This window comes from Taudactylus pleione, unplaced genomic scaffold, assembly GCF_031769625.1.
Source record: "Taudactylus pleione unplaced genomic scaffold, aTauple2 ptg000442l, whole genome shotgun sequence".
NCBI classification, from domain to species: domain Eukaryota; kingdom Metazoa; phylum Chordata; class Amphibia; order Anura; family Myobatrachidae; genus Taudactylus; species Taudactylus pleione.
Genome location: NW_028284844.1, coordinates 2,211,522 through 2,229,194, shown reverse-complemented (window position 1 = coordinate 2,229,194; position 17,673 = coordinate 2,211,522). Strand labels below are relative to the sequence as shown.

At 47.6% G+C, this 17,673-nt stretch overlaps 1 protein-coding gene across 11 annotated transcripts in view; it reads right to left on the bottom strand.

Moving 5' to 3' along the window:
* DOCK7 (dedicator of cytokinesis 7) overlaps window positions 1-17,458 on the bottom strand; it is a 219,732-nt gene extending 202,274 nt beyond the window's left edge. For all 11 annotated transcript variants that reach the window (XM_088447846.1, XM_088447849.1, XM_088447847.1 and 8 more), the window contains exons 1-2: window positions 17,345-17,458; window positions 923-1,025 (exon numbers count right to left, since the gene is read on the bottom strand). In XM_088447846.1, coding sequence (XP_088303972.1) covers window positions 923-1,025; window positions 17,345-17,382 — 141 coding nt within the window. In that variant the 5' untranslated portion in view covers window positions 17,383-17,458. The remainder of the gene's footprint in view (window positions 1-922; window positions 1,026-17,344) is intronic.
* Window positions 17,459-17,673: the final 215 nt, after the last annotated feature.

The following is a 17,673-nucleotide window of genomic DNA, read 5'->3' as shown; positions in this document are numbered from 1 at the left end:
CGCTACAATCTAATAAGAGGACGTGGCTACATTGTTACAAGCTGTGGGTGTCTCTTCAGCTTAGTATAAATGTTACACAACTTTTAAAACTACACAAAACTTTATACTGTTTCCCTTTCCATTCATTTTAATGCAGTCAAAAATCGTTCAAATCTTTCGTAAAATCGTTCAATCGTTCATCTGACAAATCTGACCGTGTGTATGCACCATAAGGCTCTGCTTATGCCCAACAGATACCACATTGTCCAATAGTCATAAAATATTGGTATACATCTTCTCCTAACCAAATAGACCCAAAAGATTGTTGGACTGCGCTTCAGAGTGAAGCTTAATAAAATTTACTACAATGTAATAACCACTTGACTTTGAAACAAAATATTTAGACAAGGCTTCTCTTATGCTGGCCATACACGCTGCAATTATCGGGACGATCCGCACGATATCGGCGGATCGCCGCGATAATTGTAGCGTGGGGGGGGGGGGCGACCGAGGGTTAAATATTGCCCGTCGCATGCCCGTCCGATGCGATATTTACCTGGTAACTGTCGGCCGCATCGGGCAGAGTATGCCCAGCGCAGCCGACAGACAGACATTTCCTGTGTTCCTTCCTACGGAAGGAACAGGGAAATGTCTCCTCCCCCGGGGGCGGAGCACGGATGTCGGGCTATACACTGTGAGATTTCTCTCACAGTGTATGCCGCGGACATCTGCGGCTGGCAGCCGGCCAGATAAAATGTCTGTAGGTCAGACAGACATTTATCTGGCAGTGTATGCCCAGCATTAGTAAAATATAACAAATTTAATATACAGTACATAATCAAAATTAGCAATTTTGACACATAAGAGATGCAAACAAATTTACCACACAATAAATCTTCTCCTGTGACACCAGAAAGGTTACAAGTAGCGCGGAGTAACTTACCGAGGCGTGATGCGACACTCCACTGCCGACGCTTACGTTTTTGTGGAGCTGCGGCGAGCCATATTGTCCTGAGATTTGTTTGCGCACCTCGGCGGCCACGGTCCTAAAAATCATTTAAAGAATGAATCAATTATGAGCACACACACAAGGTCTTTTTCCTTTATAGGGTCTGTGATTTGTAATATAGTTAGAATTTACAGTAGTCCCATATATATTAAACAGTTAACTATAGTTATATACACTTTGTGGCGCCTTAGAAATGAGATTATAATTGTTATTATTATATATTTATAAATATGCAAAGTGCTGTCATTTCAGTAACACTTCCATATTATTATAATAAATACCCGGCCTGTGGCCTCACATAGCGTTCCCAGCTCTACATAACGTGTATTACACCTATAACGAACATCTGGTATAATCGATCCAAAATATACATGTAGGGCAACCAGAAGGGAATCTGGCTTGGAAAATATAAAGAGGTGAGAGAGAGTAATAATGATGGAACGACAAGTGATATAAATGAGGTCAGGCGATATAAACAGATTTGCAAAATCTTGTACAGAGGAAAATCTGGGCCATAACCAAAATGAATTTAACCACTTTTGAAATTGTACTAGAAAAAAAAAACCACACACACACAATAATTATAGTATCATCGTTTGCGCTGGGTAATAGATCATTTTCATAGTCGCTCGGTTTTTTATTCAATAAAAGGAAATAAGTCAAAATAAAACTATCCCCAAATAGGTCTCGATAATTTGCTAAATTATTTTATAAACACAGAACATCTAATGGAGTATGAACAAAAAAATAAATTACATTTTCCCTACCATAAATAAATTTGTGTTCTAGTATTTCAAGGAGGCGGCATCGCTAATCCATATTACATGCCCTGATATTTCCGCGTCAACAGTTAAATATTAATAGAGGCATTTTGAATTTCATAAAATGCGTAGGAGGGGTGAAGACTCGGAGACTCGCTGCAGAACATTCCCGCTGGCTATCTGGGCTCTGTGCACAACACATCCCCGGAAAAATGCAGCACAGAAATCAATAGATCTTTGTGCAATGCTGACCGACGGAATTCCTGTGCTGACACAAATGAGAAATGGCTGAGATACTGCGCCGTTATTATTTAAGAAAGAACATAAAAGTTACAGCTAGTTAAGTTTTAGACTGAAACACAATGTATGGAAAACAGGTAAATTCATCTGCCACAATGCACTATTTCACTATGTGACAGAGCTAGCCTGGATACCCCGTACAATTTACATTTATACCACTACATTATGTATTTTAAAAAACAATTATGATTGGTTCTGAGTGACGTGACTTATACATGCTTAATTTAAGTGCCTCGTATATTGTCACACCCCCTTCCTTGATATTGGGCTGGGGCTGTAAGCAGGACGGGGATTAAGGGGTCTATGTACTAAGCAGTGATAAGAGACAGAGTGAAAAGTGATAAGGTGCCAGCCAATCAGCTCCCAACTGTCATCTCACAGGCTGCGTTTGAAAAATGACAGTTGGGAGCTGATTGGCTGGCACCTTATCACTGCTTAGTACATAGACCCCAAAATGTCTGGGAGTCTCAGATAGGCCATAGTACAGATTTAAGGCATACTGGAGACCAGGCCACCAGCCCGGATCCCAATGCTCTTTCTTTCGAGGCGGGCAGGGCCTTGGCCCATTTATCAAACTGTATTTGGGGTAAAATCCCCGAAAACACCCGGGGGTTTACCTCAAATACTAACTATCCCCCGGATGTATTAAAGGAGGGACCACTGTGATCCCTCCATTACCGCATGCGCACCCACCCCCTGCACCGCTCTCCGGAAATATCGGAGCCAGTGTACCTGCATTTCCCGGATGATGCATCCGGCCGAAGAGATCGCTTTTTGCAATGCGATCAGGGGCGTTTACTGGTATGCCCTGATCGCGTTGCAAAAGCGATCAATGATAAATGGGCCCCCTGGGGCACAAGGACGCTATTCAAGTTATTGCAAGTCGCGTTCTTCTGGGATTATGTTAGGACTCTATGGGGTCTATGTACTAAGCAGTGTTAGGAGACAGGGTGAAAAGTGATAAGGTGACAGCCAATCAGCTCCCAACTGTCATCTCACAGGCTGTGTTTGAAAAATGATAGTTGGGAGCTGATTGGCTGGCACCTTATCACTTTCCACTCTGTCTCCTAACACTACTTAGTAACTAGACCCCTATCTAATTCAAGGGTCTTGCAGAGATATCGGGAGAGTAGTGAGATATCCGATTTTACAGAGTACTGGCTAATGGCAAAAAGGAACTGCAGAAAGAACAGTATAATCAGGGGACACGCATTGCAAAGTAATGAATCAGTGCAAATTGCTTCCTATTTTGTTGACCTCTAAACGAAACATGAACTGAGGGAAGAGAGAAGCATTAAATCCATGGGTGTGTACTGGCTGGGTGACAAGGGCATGCTGGAGGAAGTCAGTGTAACACGGGGTTCTGCGGGGATGATAAGATAAACTCCTTATATAAATGTGGTTTATGGCCGTTTACTGTCCCATGATTAAACTGTCAGCAAAGCTGCTTAGGGGAGATGTACTAAAGCTCCGAAAAGTTATAAAGTGATAAACCACAAGCCACTCAGCTCCTAAATGTCATGTTACAGGCTGTGTTTGAAAAATGACAGTTGGGAGCGGATTGGCTGGTGGTTTATCACTCTGCGCTTTATAACCTTTCAGAGCTTAGTATGATGGTGAGACATTCTGCACAAAGGATACGGTACAGTTGGAGGAGATGTATTGCTGCTATAGTTCTGAATAGTTAAAAATTAATATGATCTATAAAAAAAAAAAAAAACGGTACTTGTGTACTTTACGGACTCATTGCAGAGAGAACCCAAGTGTCCTACACTCATTATTATTATTATCAATCATGGTAATGTCTAAATCCCCTTCACGGAGAGGACCCTGACGTCATCAGCCAGTGTCATTCACTACCATCAAAGTGGGCATAGAGGGGGAATATAACCTTGTGGCGATCGTAGGGAGCCATTGAGCGCAAAGCGTGGCGAGCGGACAACTTTCTTCTTTAGGTGGGGACAACTTTCGGTACTTGTGTATGTAAAGTACACAATTACCATTTAAAACATTCATTGGGTTCTCTCTGCAATGAGGCCCTGATTCAGAGCCGGACGCTCTGATCAGAGCGCTCGCTCTGAATCAGGGCCCTCCTCCATGAAAATGGAGTGTCCTCCTGGACGCTCGCATAGCTGTGGGTGACCACCCACAGCTTATGCGAGCGTCCATGATGATGGTCGCGATGGTCAAGACCATCGCGACCATCGGGCTTGCGACGGAGACCCTGCGGTAGGGTCTCTCTGCCGCAAGCCCTGGAGTGATTTTGGCTCCATCAGAGCCCAAATCACTCCCACTGACATCACTAGTGATGTCAGTGGGGCCGGCTTCAGACGGTAGGCGTTCCCATGGGAACGCCTCCGTCTGGCAGGCACGCCCCCGGCACGCCCACCAACAGCATGCCCCCTTTGGTGCGAGACCCGGAGCGACGGAGAGCCCGTTGCTATCCGGGTCTCGCGAATGCGCACGACGGAGCTCCCTCCGTTGTGCGCATGCGCAGTGGGGCAACATCGACCCGCTTGCGAGCGTCCTGCGCTTGCGAACGGGTCTGAATGACCCCCTGAGTCTGTAAAGTACACAAGTACCAAAAATAACTATTTAACTACTCCCTCAACGAACAGAAAATGTAGTGGGAAAGAAACAGGGAAAAATATATACATTAGTCAGATATGGGAGTGTGCTGGGCTGATTTTTGCCAAGTTTGTGATATAAAGGCACACATCCACTAGACGATCAAATTGAGCGATTGATCGATTACGATATCATTAGAAAATCGTTTGCAGATTGCTGGTCATTTAGACATCTATCATCGTACAAATATGTTGTACAACCTGACTCAGCATGTTTGCAGATGATGGATGAGCCTGCACTGAATGACTGCTCGGTCAGTGCAGGCTCATCACAGACAGACAAACGACTGCACAATTACAATGTGGTAACCATGCAGTCTTTTGCCTGTCGTCTAGTGGATGTGCGCCCTAAGACATATGCAGAATTTCAATGTAGAGACTCTTTAAATTAAGGGACAGTAAATTAAAGTGTCACAACTTCCTAGGACACCCCCCCCCAAGCAGTTTAGATAACTAAAAGCACCCATAAGGCCCCCGTACATCAGAGATCGATTGCAGCAATCGTGCAATTTGCAATCGATTGTGTATAAAAATCTTTCCCTTTTTCAATCGATTGCAGAACCGCACGATTGCTGCAATCAATCTCTGATGTATGGGGTTGTGCAGCTTTAGGTGAAGGTCACTGAAGAGAAAATGAAGAGATGAGGAAATTCCTTGTGATTGCGCCTGTGACAGACACCAGTGTAACAATGAGTATACTGTACGGTCCCGTCTGTGGGGGAACCGCTAACCTGCAGCTCACTAATGTCATAACAAAATGCTGACGACCAGTTTTGCAGAAACTATTATTACTAACCCTTATATTGCGGAAGCATATTCTGTCATATAAAACTAGTATTTATTAACAGGTTCCTAGCTAGTGTGGCCGCTATATAGCCTCATTCACCCTGTGTCTCACCAGCCCCATGCCTCAATAGGACCCACATGCCTGTCTCCAGCCCTAATGCTACCCCCTATGTTTCACCTGCCTCATGCCACCGCCTGTCTTCCCAGCCCTTGTGCCCCCTCCCCCATGTGTCTTCCCAGCCCTCGTGCCCCCTCCCCCATGTGTCTTCCCAGTCCTCGTGCCCCCTCCCCCATGTGTCTTCCCAGCCCTCGTGCCCCCTCCCCCATGTGTCTTCCCAGCCCTCGTGCCCCCTCCCCATGTGTCTTCCCAGCCCTCGTGCCCCCTCCCCCATGTGTCTTCCCAGCCCTTGTGCCCCCTCCCCATGTGTCTTCCCAGCCCTCGTGCCCCCTCCCCCATGTGTCTTCCCAGCCCTCCTGCCCCCTCCCCCATGTGTCTTTCCAGCCCTCCTGCCCCTCCCCCATGTGTCTTCCCAGCCCTCGTGCCCCCTCCCCATGTGTCTTTCCAGCCCTCGTGCCCCCTCCCCCATGTGTCTTCCCAGCCCTCGTGCCCCCTCCCCCATGAGTCTATCCAGCCCTCCTGCCCCCTCCCCCATGAGTCTATCCAGCCCTCCTGCCCCTCCCCCATGAGTCTATCCAGCCCTCCTGCCCCTCCCCCATGTGTCTTCCCAGCCCTTGTGCCCCCTCCCCCATGTGTCTTCCCAGCCCTCCTGCCCCCTCCCCCATGTGTCTTTCCAGCCCTCCTGCCCCTCCCCCATGTGTCTTCCCAGCCCTCGTGCCCCCTCCCCATGTGTCTTTCCAGCCCTCGTGCCCCCTCCCCCATGTGTCTTCCCAGCCCTCATGCCCCCTCCCCCATGAGTCTATTTATTTTATCTCTACACCCCGCCATCTCTCACATCTTTGTTCTCTATCTAATGGGGGATAACGGCGGCCTGCGAGTGAATGGGAGGCATTTTCGGGTGGACGTCTGCTCTAGCACTGACAGCGGTGGTCAGGGCATTTATATAATAGATATTAGATGTAGTGGTGCACTGAGTCCCTGAATAATTATCAAGGTAGGTGAACAAGTATTGATCTTTTACAGCAGGTTATTCAGTAGAAATAAATCATTGCTTGTCAGGTTCCAGGGTGTCACATACCATCCCCGACTGCGATTCCAACAGAGCATAATGTTCATTCTAGCACCTGTGCAGTACCTCTATCCTGCCTGGGGTGTCGCTCTCTGTTCTGGTGTTTCCAGCACACAAACTGCTGAATCTCAGCCATGTGTTTGTATCAGCTGAGTGTGCTAGAAGCACCAGAGCAGAGCAGAGTGTGATACCCCAGGCAGGATAGAGGTACTGCACGGGTTGTGACAGGTGCAGGGTGCTAGAATGAAGTCTGGAGCAGTGTTTCCCAAACTCATTCCTCAGGGAGCACTAACAGTGCATGTTTTCCAGTTCTCCTCACAGAATCACAAGTGAAATAATAAGCTCCACCTGTGGAAAATGTATCAGCCAGTAATGCATACACCTGTGCACCAACTAGGAAAATGGAAAACATGCACTGTTAGTGCTCCCTGAGGAAAGAGTTTGGGAAATACTGCAATTTACATCTTTAGCCCTTCTCATTTTCTAAACCAGCGATTCTCAGCCTCAACTCTCAAGTTTTCCCAACAGGTCATGCTTTGAGGATTTCTGTCTGTTCAAGCAGGTGGGGTAATTACTGGCTAAGCAAAATAGATTAACTCACCTATGCATGATTAAAGAAATCCAGAAAACATGACCGGATGGTGGTACTTGAAGACTAGAGTTGACAACCCCTGCTCTAAACTGACCTAGCGCTCACGTCTACTGGCTGTATGTAAATTTGGGACAAAAATTATATTATAAAAAATATATATATATATACACACACACACACATACATACATATTTTTTTATTATTATTACATTTCCAGCACCTTGATTCTGCAATCTAGGGATAGTCCCGAGTAACATGACACCGACAATATGGCTGCCTCCGCTGGGTGTACAATCAGTGACCAGTACACTTCTACCCCATGTGATGAATGCACGCAGAGCTACCGTATACACAAGATGCATACGGCTCTGCATGCATAGCATTGCTCCTGCTTTAGTCCTGGAGTAAGTAGTATTACATCAGGAGATATGGCCTCACATTACACAATTCTTACTCAGTATCGTCCATGTCTGGGACAGGGTTATTCACAACCAAACTAGATGAGTTCACTATGTAAAATACAGAAGAACAAAATGCAAAAACAAAAGTAACGTAAGGACAAATCACTACACGTCTTCCTCTTGGAAATATGCCTCAATGCCGCAGGCCGATCTCACTGCGACAACACGAATGGATAACACTAACATTACAGTAGGAATGGCATAAGGACTCATTCAGCCAATCAGATGAGGTCGCTGACTGTAGTTATCATCATCGGTTTGTACTTTAACCATGGGTGGAGCACCCGCAAGGGGTCCACCTTCAAAATAGTCATATGGTTTGCGTGTGACATTTGTGCGAATACGTCTTTACTGTACTTTTGGCCATGCTTACACCCCCCCCCCCCCACCTCCAACACCCATCCCAGCCTCTCGGTGTAAGTGCGAAATGCGTCTAAGGGATCCCGCTTTTTGCCCTATTCAACTGCAGAACAGGCGAAAATGCGGAAGTGCGAATGCCGAAACTAGCGAAAAAGGACTTTTTTGGGGGGAGGGAAATCAGTGTTTACCTAAAAAAAAAGTGACCCTAGTAATCAATGTAGAAGTGTATTAATAGCTGTAATAAAAGTATTTGGGGTTCCTAAATTGAGTCAAATGGCTGTTATATGCACTTTTTCAGTAGTGCGAAAAAATTATATAAAGCTATTTATTTGGGGATAAATAATGGCTGGAGTAGATTTTGGAATTACTAAAATGCATCTTATAAAAAAACTTTATAAAACTGCTGCAGCCCCCTGCAATCCTAAAAACACCTGTCCCATCCATACAGCCCCCCAATATACCTGTCCCATTCATACAGCCCCCCAATATACCTGTCCCATCCATACAGCCCCCTAAAATACCTGTCCCATCCATACAGCACCCCAATATACCTGTCCCATCCATACAGCCCCCCAATATACCTGTCCCATCCATACAGCCCCCCAATATACCTGTCCCATCCATACAGCCCCCCAATATAACTGTCCCATCCATACAGCCCCCTAAAATACCTGTCCCATCCATACAGCCCCCCAATATACCTGTCCCATCCATACAGCCCCCCAATATACCTGTCCCATCCATACAGCCCCCCAATATACCTGTCCCATCCATACAGCCCCCCAAAATACCTGACCCAATACTTCAAACCCATTTTCAAAACACTTTTTACATTTTCACCCCAAAAATTACATGTCTTTTTGGGGGTTAATTAAGATAATTTTCTTTCTTTTTTTTGCCTAATTAGTCATTAGGGTGGTGGTGTCCAAAGGGTTCTGAACCAAGTCCGTCCCCCCATTATTTTGCATTTCTTTACTCCTGCCTTTGGGTGGAGAAACGTTTTCGCCTGTTTTAGCCTAGGCGAATAAGTCCTTGAATTGAATAGGGCGATAATTCAGAAACAGGCGAAAACCGCGCATCAGCGAAACCTTTTTGCCGATCGCTGCATTTTGCCTGTCACTGAATACAGGCCTATGTCAGCACAGCGAGGATGTGTCAGAATTCTGCGCCGTACAAATACCTATTTTGTATCGTGAAAAAGATTAAAAATTTGTAAAATTCTACACGAGTCTCATATCCAAACAGCCACCTTGTACAGGGGTAGTTCAGGGGTGCCCAAAAGATACCCAATTGCCGACCTCTATTTACCTTAACTGCCAGCAGCCGACAGTTGCTACTATACCCCTGAATGGCCGCATTCAACATGGCTGCACAAAGCATCTCAATAGAGTCACCGTTTTCAACACGCGGATTGGCTGAAGCTTCATTATTATTATTAAAACAAATCTTTTCAGGACATTTATAAAACCAGCACCAGGGGCTCTGAAAGTGAATATTGCGAGTTCCACCTAATTATGATGGGGAGGGGGCGTGTTCACATTCAGCAAAACTGGGCTACGGAGGCGATTTATACCCAGAAAACACTTATATAGAACACATTTTTGTCCTATTTTAGCTTCTCACACTTTGGTAAGTTGCGTGTCTTTGGGCAGAGATCTCCTTTAAGAAGCCACAAACCAGGACTTAGATATGCAGTCGGGAAGCCGGCGGACCTAATCCCGACAGCCGGCTTCCAGACTGCTTAAACCCGGCGAGGGAGACTTATGGTGCATACACACGATCAGATTTTTTCTTCAGATATGGACGATAACGATTTAAAAATCGTTCAGTCGTTCATATCTGAAGGAAAATCGTTCATATCTGACATGCCTGAACGATGGACGATCAACGATGCGCGTTCCCGTTTGTCAGATAACGATATCTGACATCTGATGGGTTTGCAGTCAGACTTGGACGATTCCATTCATTTTAATGCAGTCAAAAATCGTTCAATCGTTCAAATCGTTCAAAACTTTGTTAAAATCGTTCAAATCGTTCAGATCGTTTAATCGTTCAATCGTTCATCTGACAAATCTGACAAGTCTGACAAATCTGACCGTGTGTACGCTCCATTATACCCCTTTCAGACATCTCGAGAATCCCGGGAATTTGGCCTGCCTCGGCCAAATTCCCGGGTACCCGAGTCTGTCTGAAAGGTGCCTACCCGGGAACATGTTCCCGGGTAGCCGCCCCTGCAATCGACCAGGGAAAATTACCCTGCGTCTGTCTGAATGGTGCTACCCGGGAATTTACTACTCCCGGGCAGCACCAAGCAGCTTTTGCATGTAGCTGACAGCGCAGAGCGTCCTATAGGACGCTCAGCGCTGCTGCTTTTATTGAGCTGACAGTGCAGGGCGTCCTATAGGACGCTCAGCGCTGCTGCTCACCACCCCCAGCACCGGCCGGCTGTGCCACAGCGGGCCGCCCGCACTCCCGCTGGACCACCAGGGAATTAAAATAAATGTTAAAAAAAATTATAATAGAAAAAAAAACTGCATTACGATTGGCCAGCTTTTGGCTGGGAGGAGCAGACGGCAGAGAAGAGGCACGTAAGCAGGAAAACCCTGCTCTTGTCTGAAAGGGGTCTACCTGGGAATTTCCCGGGTAGACACTGTAGTGTGAAAGGGGGGTCTCGACCAAATACCCGGGAATTTGCACAGGAGAAATTCCCGGGTCCGAGCAGGAAATTTCCCGGGTTGTATGTCTGATAGGGGTACCTACCCCCCCCCCCCCCCCGGGAGGTTAGGTTTAGGCTAGGGGAAGGGGGGGGCTAGCATTAGGCACCCCCAGGGAGACTTAGGGCTAGGCACCCAACCGGGGGACTTCGGTTTAGGCGGCGGGGAAGGGGGGTTAGGTTTAGGCACTTAGAGGGGGGATTAGGGTTAGGCACTGGGGGGAAGCTTAGTGTTAGGCACCCCTAAGGGAGGGTTAGGGTGAGGGGGTAGAATTAGGTTAGAAAATACTTGTCTTGGACGATCGGGATTTCCTCCTCTGCCGGGATTCCAACCGCCGGGCATGGGTCCAGCGGTAAATCATACAGATTCCGGCTAAGGGGCTGCAGCAGGATGTATTATAATAATTTCATGTAACGTTACAGTACTAGAAGAGGTGACGTGCAGACAGCTGGTGCTTTATGTTACTATATATACACATTTATCTTGAATGATGTAATGTCACTCGCAGCAGCAATTTATAATCTCCCGTGACATATTTCTTCTTATCCTCAGAGTTTTGGCAGCTGCACAGAAGCACTGTAGTAATGTTTATATAGTAATTAATGCATGAAAGAGTAAAGATAACCTGACAATAAGGAAACCACACAAAACAACATTTGCTTATATATACGGCAATCAGCCTGTTCAGAATACGCGGCGCCCAATACGGTACTGACCATTCCTAATTACGTTCCAGATTAGGTTCGTGATGCAAACTCTCTAGACCAGGCCTGGCCAACCTGTGACTCTCCAGCTGTTGTGAAACTACAAGTCCCAGCATGCTTTACCAGGGTATGCTGGCACTTATGGTTCCACAACAGCTGGAGAGCCACAGGTTGGCCAAGCCTGCTCTAGTCCTTGAAGTCCACAAATCTCAAACTATAGTGAACAAAAAAAAGCTATTGTTCTCTGTAATCACCCAATTTCAGACTGAGGGCCTGAATCAGACCCGTTCGCGAGAGCATATCGCTCGCAAGCGGGTTGATGGTCGGCCAGTGCGCACACGAGCCCCGGAGCGAGTGAGAACTTCACTCGCTCCGGGGCACGCTACAAAAACGGGTCGGCTGTCGATGTTGATCGCCAGCTCGCCCAGTTTGGCAGGCGGGGAGAGGGGGGTGGCAGGACAAACGGAGGCCTTCCCGAAGTAACGCCTGCCGTTTGTGGGTGACCCTACTGACATCATTCGTGCTCTATTAGAGCAGGAAGTTCACTCGGGCTTGCGGGAACCGAGACCCTACCACAAAGGTCTCGTCGCAAGCCCGATGGTCGCGATAATTGCAACCATCGCCAGGCAGCTCGTAAAAGCTGTGGTGGTCACCCACAGCTATGCGAACGGCCTGGAGGCGGATTTAGCGAACGAGCACCTCTGAATCAGGCCCTGAGTCCCGAAGTACCGCTGTATGTGTCCTTCTATAAACTTAGCAAGTCCACGTGCATCTGGGAAAACTTCCCCCACTATTCTGGTCTTTATTTAAACTTCCTAGGTCTCATGTAAACATCCTAGGCCTCATGGACAGTTGGACACAAATGCATTTGTGCCTTTTTTCCCCCAGCGCATGCAGTTAAAAATTCTTACACATCCTCATTGAACCACCTGAGATGCCCTTAAGACCCCTTGTACTAAGATACAAGGAGATAGATGGGGAGTGTAAGTGCAGCCAAAGTATAGTAACCCTGTCACGCTGACCACATGACAGACGCGTATGCACTTGTTTGGGGACAGATCTTATTCCCTGGTACCAATTAACTCCCATTTATGCTGATTCTAGTAGTAATATTCGCATTATTACATTGATATTAGCAACAGAGCTATAAAATGATGATTGGGTGTCCGCCATCGAAACATTCGAAGTGATGATAACTAACTATTGCTTCAAAATAATTTTATTTAATAAAACAATAAATGTTTGCATATGCACAGTAGCACCCCGCGGCTGTTATTCTGATATTAAACAGTTGAATTCAGCTGTATTTTAACATTGGATGGCCATTGCTTCCACACCATTGGATGGTGGCTACCACTGGAAAGCCGCCTTCGCATAGTGAAGCCACTATCATCAAAAGAGAAAAACATAGATGGTTGTGAACCGATGTCCATCCCTAACCTCGATGGTATGAAGCCATCAGTAGGGGAACCATTGATGGCCTCACACAACAATGGTCGTTCGTGCTCTATGACTCATCAGACCAATCAGAGGTGGGGTCACGATGGGAGGGGCGGAGCTAGGCTCTGTGTCCAGGCACCAAGGAGAAATGGAAACAAACAAAAAAAAAAAAACACAGCAGGGGGCTCTGTACCATCGATGGCAGAGACCCATTGGATATCCACCATCGATGGCAAATCCATTTACTACCAGTGGTTAAACATCTATGGCCATCCCTAATGAGTTACGATATTTACCGTAAACCTGATTCAGAGATGTGCGCTAACCATCTCTGATGGTGGGAGGACTGCGCATGCGCAGGAGGTACTGCGCATTTGGAGCCCTCCGTCTGCGAGTCACAGAGCCCCCCCAGCTGCAGCCTGAATGACTGGCTGCAGCGTTTGGGAGGCAGGGGGCGTTCCTGGGCAGTTTTCCTGGAAATGGGGGCATGCCGTGCCGTCTCCATTTTTCTGGGAGGGACGAGAGCCAGGATCTGCGTCCATGGCTCCACCAAATACCGGGGAATTTGCACAGGAGAAATTTCTGGGTCTGAGCAGGAGATTTCCCGCGTCGTATGTCTGACAGGGGTTTTAGTGATCTAGGCGCATCATGCATCTATACATACGGCCAGTTCAGCAGGACAGACAGAATGCGCCTTTTACTAGGGAGCAACTGGCGCTAGCGATTTAGATGGTTCTGTTCTACTCAGCATGAGACCGTTAATCTCCAAAAACCTACACGGGCCATCACCACAGGTCTCGCAGAGGGGAAGAAAAGTAAAAATCCATATAATAAATTGACCACAGCTAGTTTTACCAGAAAAAGCGATTGTCCTACAGATAATGGACATAATAAAGAATAGGAAATGTTATACGCAGGCAAATATGCAATAATTCATAGCACCCAGACATTACCTTTTATACTTATAGTCTAACTTCCATTACTCCAAAGGACGATCAGTTGTCCATGTCAACATCTAGAACACGTTGAGATTCTGACCATCGACAAATCCTACTACCACCATAATATATACACAGATATGGACACCTGGTATCTGTAATAATACACTACTGAATTGCTCTAAGGCAGGGGTCTTCAACCTTTGGCCCTCCAACTGCTGTGGAACTACACATCCCAGCATGCCCTGCCACCATTTTGATATAACAGCATGCTAAAACTGTGGCAGGGCATCATGGGATCTGTAGTTCCACAGCAGCTGGAGGGCCAAAGGTTGAAGACCCCTGCTCTAAGGCTAAATATAGTACATAAAAGACCCTGTAGCTGCATATGTTTCCATGCTTTGAATGTGAACATTCTTTGGCCCTGAAGGCATCATTAGATTGTAAGCTCTGTGTGCTCATGGCACCGTCAGCCCTGGATGGTATGCCAGCTGCAGTATAATGCATGCAGAGAAGAATACAGTTTCATTCATGAGGCCGTTAAGTACATTCTTGGCCCGAACAGCTGTCAATTAAGATGAGAGATCGACAGGAGGTGAAACAAGGAAAATTACTCAGAAGGAAATAAGGACAAACACCAGGACTACAGACGCACCTCGTACTGTCCCTGGTAATCACAATGAGGGTTCACCTATTGTGTGGGGGTACCTCATTATTAGACAATACTCCCTATGTCTCAGGGGTAAGATGTGCTAGTAATTATTAGGGTCTGGGGTCCACATTATCCCAAGCTGTAATTATTTTGCTGTGAGTTATCATTACAGTTAGACATTTCCCATTAGCCCAGGAGGTAATTATTAGGGTCTGAGTCCCACATTATACCTGGTGGTAATTATTAGGGTCCGAGTCCCACATTACCCCAGGAGGTAATTATTAGGGTCTGAGTCCCACATTATACCTGGTGGTAATTATTAGGGTCCGAATCCCACATTATACCTGGTGGTAATTATTAGGGTCCGAGTCCCACATTATACCTGGTGGTAATTATTAGGGTCCGAGTCCCACATTATACCTGGTGGTAATTATTAGGGTCCGAGTCCCACATTATACCTGGTGGTAATTATTAGGGTCCGAGTCCCACATTATACCTGGTGGTAATTATTAGGGTCCGAGTCCCACATTATACCTGGTGGTAATTATTAGGGTCCGAGTCCCACATTATACCTGGTGGTAATTATTAGGGTCCGAGTCCCACATTATACCTGGTGGTAATTATTAGGGTCCGAGTCCCACATTATACCTGGTGGTAATTATTAGGGTCCGAGTCCCACATTATACCTGGTGGTAATTATTAGGGTCCGAGTCCCACATTATACCTGGTGGTAATTATTAGGGTCCGAGTCCCACATTATACCTGGTGGTAATTATTCAGGTGTGATAGTCATTATTACAGTCTGGGTTACACCACTGTCCCCATTATTAGGGTCTGAGTAGCTAATTATTCATAGTTGTAGTTACTTTGATGCGATAGTAATTATTATTATGGGCGGTTTGCACCACTTTCTCTCTAATATAATCATTAGGGATAGGTAATTATTTGATATCCCATTGGCAATGGTGATAATTATTAGGGTTTAATGTCCCCTACTATCCCTGGTGGTAATTTGAGGCTGCTGGGGTTCCCCAATTTCCCTAGTGCTATGTATTAGAGGCTGGGGTCTCCATTATCCTTAGTAGTAATTATTATATTTTTGGGGACTCTCCATTATCCCCAAGTTTAATTATTATAGACTGGAGTCTCTCCATTATCCCTAGTTGTAATAATTAGAGGTAGGGGTTCCCTACTGTCTCCAGTGGTAATTATTAGGAGCTGGGGGTTTCCACTGTAACCAGAGGTAATTATTAGGGTCTGGGATACCCATGGATAATTATTAGGGGGCTGGAGTCCCTCATTGTCCCTGGCACAGTGAGTTGCACATGACAGACACTTCCCCAATACAAAGGGTCTCATCCAGGACAGACAGACAGGAAGATGAAGGTCTTATCCAGGACAGACAGACAGTGGGGAGAGGGTCTCATCCAGGACAGACAGACAGGAAGATGAAGGTCTTATCCAGGACAGACAGACAGGAAGATGAAGGTCTTATCCAGGACAGACAGACAGTGGGGAGAGGGTCTCATCCAGGACTGGCGGAGAGTGGGGAGAGGGTCTCATCCAGGACTGGCGGACAGTGGGGAGAGGGTCTCATCCAGGACTGGCGGACAGTGGGGAGAGGGTCTCAACCAGGACTGGCGGACAGTGGGGAGAGGGTCTCAACCAGGACTGGCGGACAGTGGGGAGAGGGTCTCATCCAAGACTGGCGGACAGTGGGGAGAGGGTCTCATCCAAGACTGGCGGACAGTGGGGAGAGGGTCTCATCCAGGACTGGCGGACAGTGGGGAGAGAGTCTCATCCAGGCCTGGCAGACAGTGGGGAGAGGGTCTCATCCAGGACTGACAGACAGTGGGGAGAGGGTCTCATCCAGGACTGACAGACAGTGGGGAGAGGGTCTCATCCAGGACTGACAGACAATGGAGAGAGGGTCTCATCCAGGCCTGGCAGACAGTGGGGAGAGGGTCTCATCCAGGACTGGCGGACAGTGGGGAGAGAGTCTCATCCAGGCCTGGCAGACAGTGGGGAGAGGGTCTCATCCAGGACTGACAGACAGTGGGGAGAGGGTCTCATCCAGGACTGACAGACAGTGGGGAGAGGGTCTCATCCAGGACTGACAGACAGTGGGGAGAGGGTCTCATCCAGGACTGGCGGACAGTGGGGAGAGGGTCTCATCCAGGACTGGCGGACAGTGGGGAGAGGGTCTCATCCAGGACTGGCGGACAGTGGGGAGAGGGTCTCATCCAGGACTGGCGGACAGTGGGGAGAGGGTCTCATCCAAGACTGACAGACAGTGGGGAGAGGGTCTCATCCAGGACTGACAGACAGTGGGGAGAGGGTCTCATCCAGGACTGACAGACAGTGGGGAGAGGGTCTCATCCAGGACTGACAGACAGTGGGGAGAGGGTCTCATCCAGGACTGGCGGACAGTGGGGAGAGGGTCTCATCCAGGACTGGCGGACAGTGGGGAGAGAGTCTCATCCAGGCCTGGCAGACAGTGGGGAGAGGGTCTCATCCAGGACTGACAGACAGTGGGGAGAGGGTCTCATCCAGGACTGACAGACAGTGGGGAGAGGGTCTCATCCAGGCCTGGCAGACAGTGGGGAGAGGGTCTCATCCAGGACTGGCGGACAGTGGGGAGAGGGTCTCATCCAGGACTGACAGACAATGGAGAGAGGGTCTCATCCAGGCCTGGCAGACAGTGGGGAGAGGCGGCCTGTGCAGGGAGTGGAGCCTGGGAATCCCCCTCATGCTCCCACTGTCCGGGAAAGCCAGGGATACGGGGTCTATTTTGGGGAGAGCAGCGGGATCGGGTGCCCAGGCTGGCCCGTTACCTGCTGATCTTCTGGGCGAAGGCTCTGCGCTCAGCCATGTCCGCGGCCTCTCGGAGCTGCGACTCCCGGCGGAGGATGTGGATGCTGGGAACAGGAGTGCGCGCTGCTTCGGGGGATTACGGTGGCCGGTACCGTAATGGTTGGTGGACTGGGTAATTCTTGGCAGGGTACCGTAATGCCTAAAGCACTGGCTAATGATAGGTCGGGTATCGTAATGTATGGAGCACTGGGTAATCATGGGAGATTAATATTTACACTGAACTCATTATCCTCATAATAATATACATATAACATCGCAGGTCACCAATTGTTAGTATTTTATATTACAT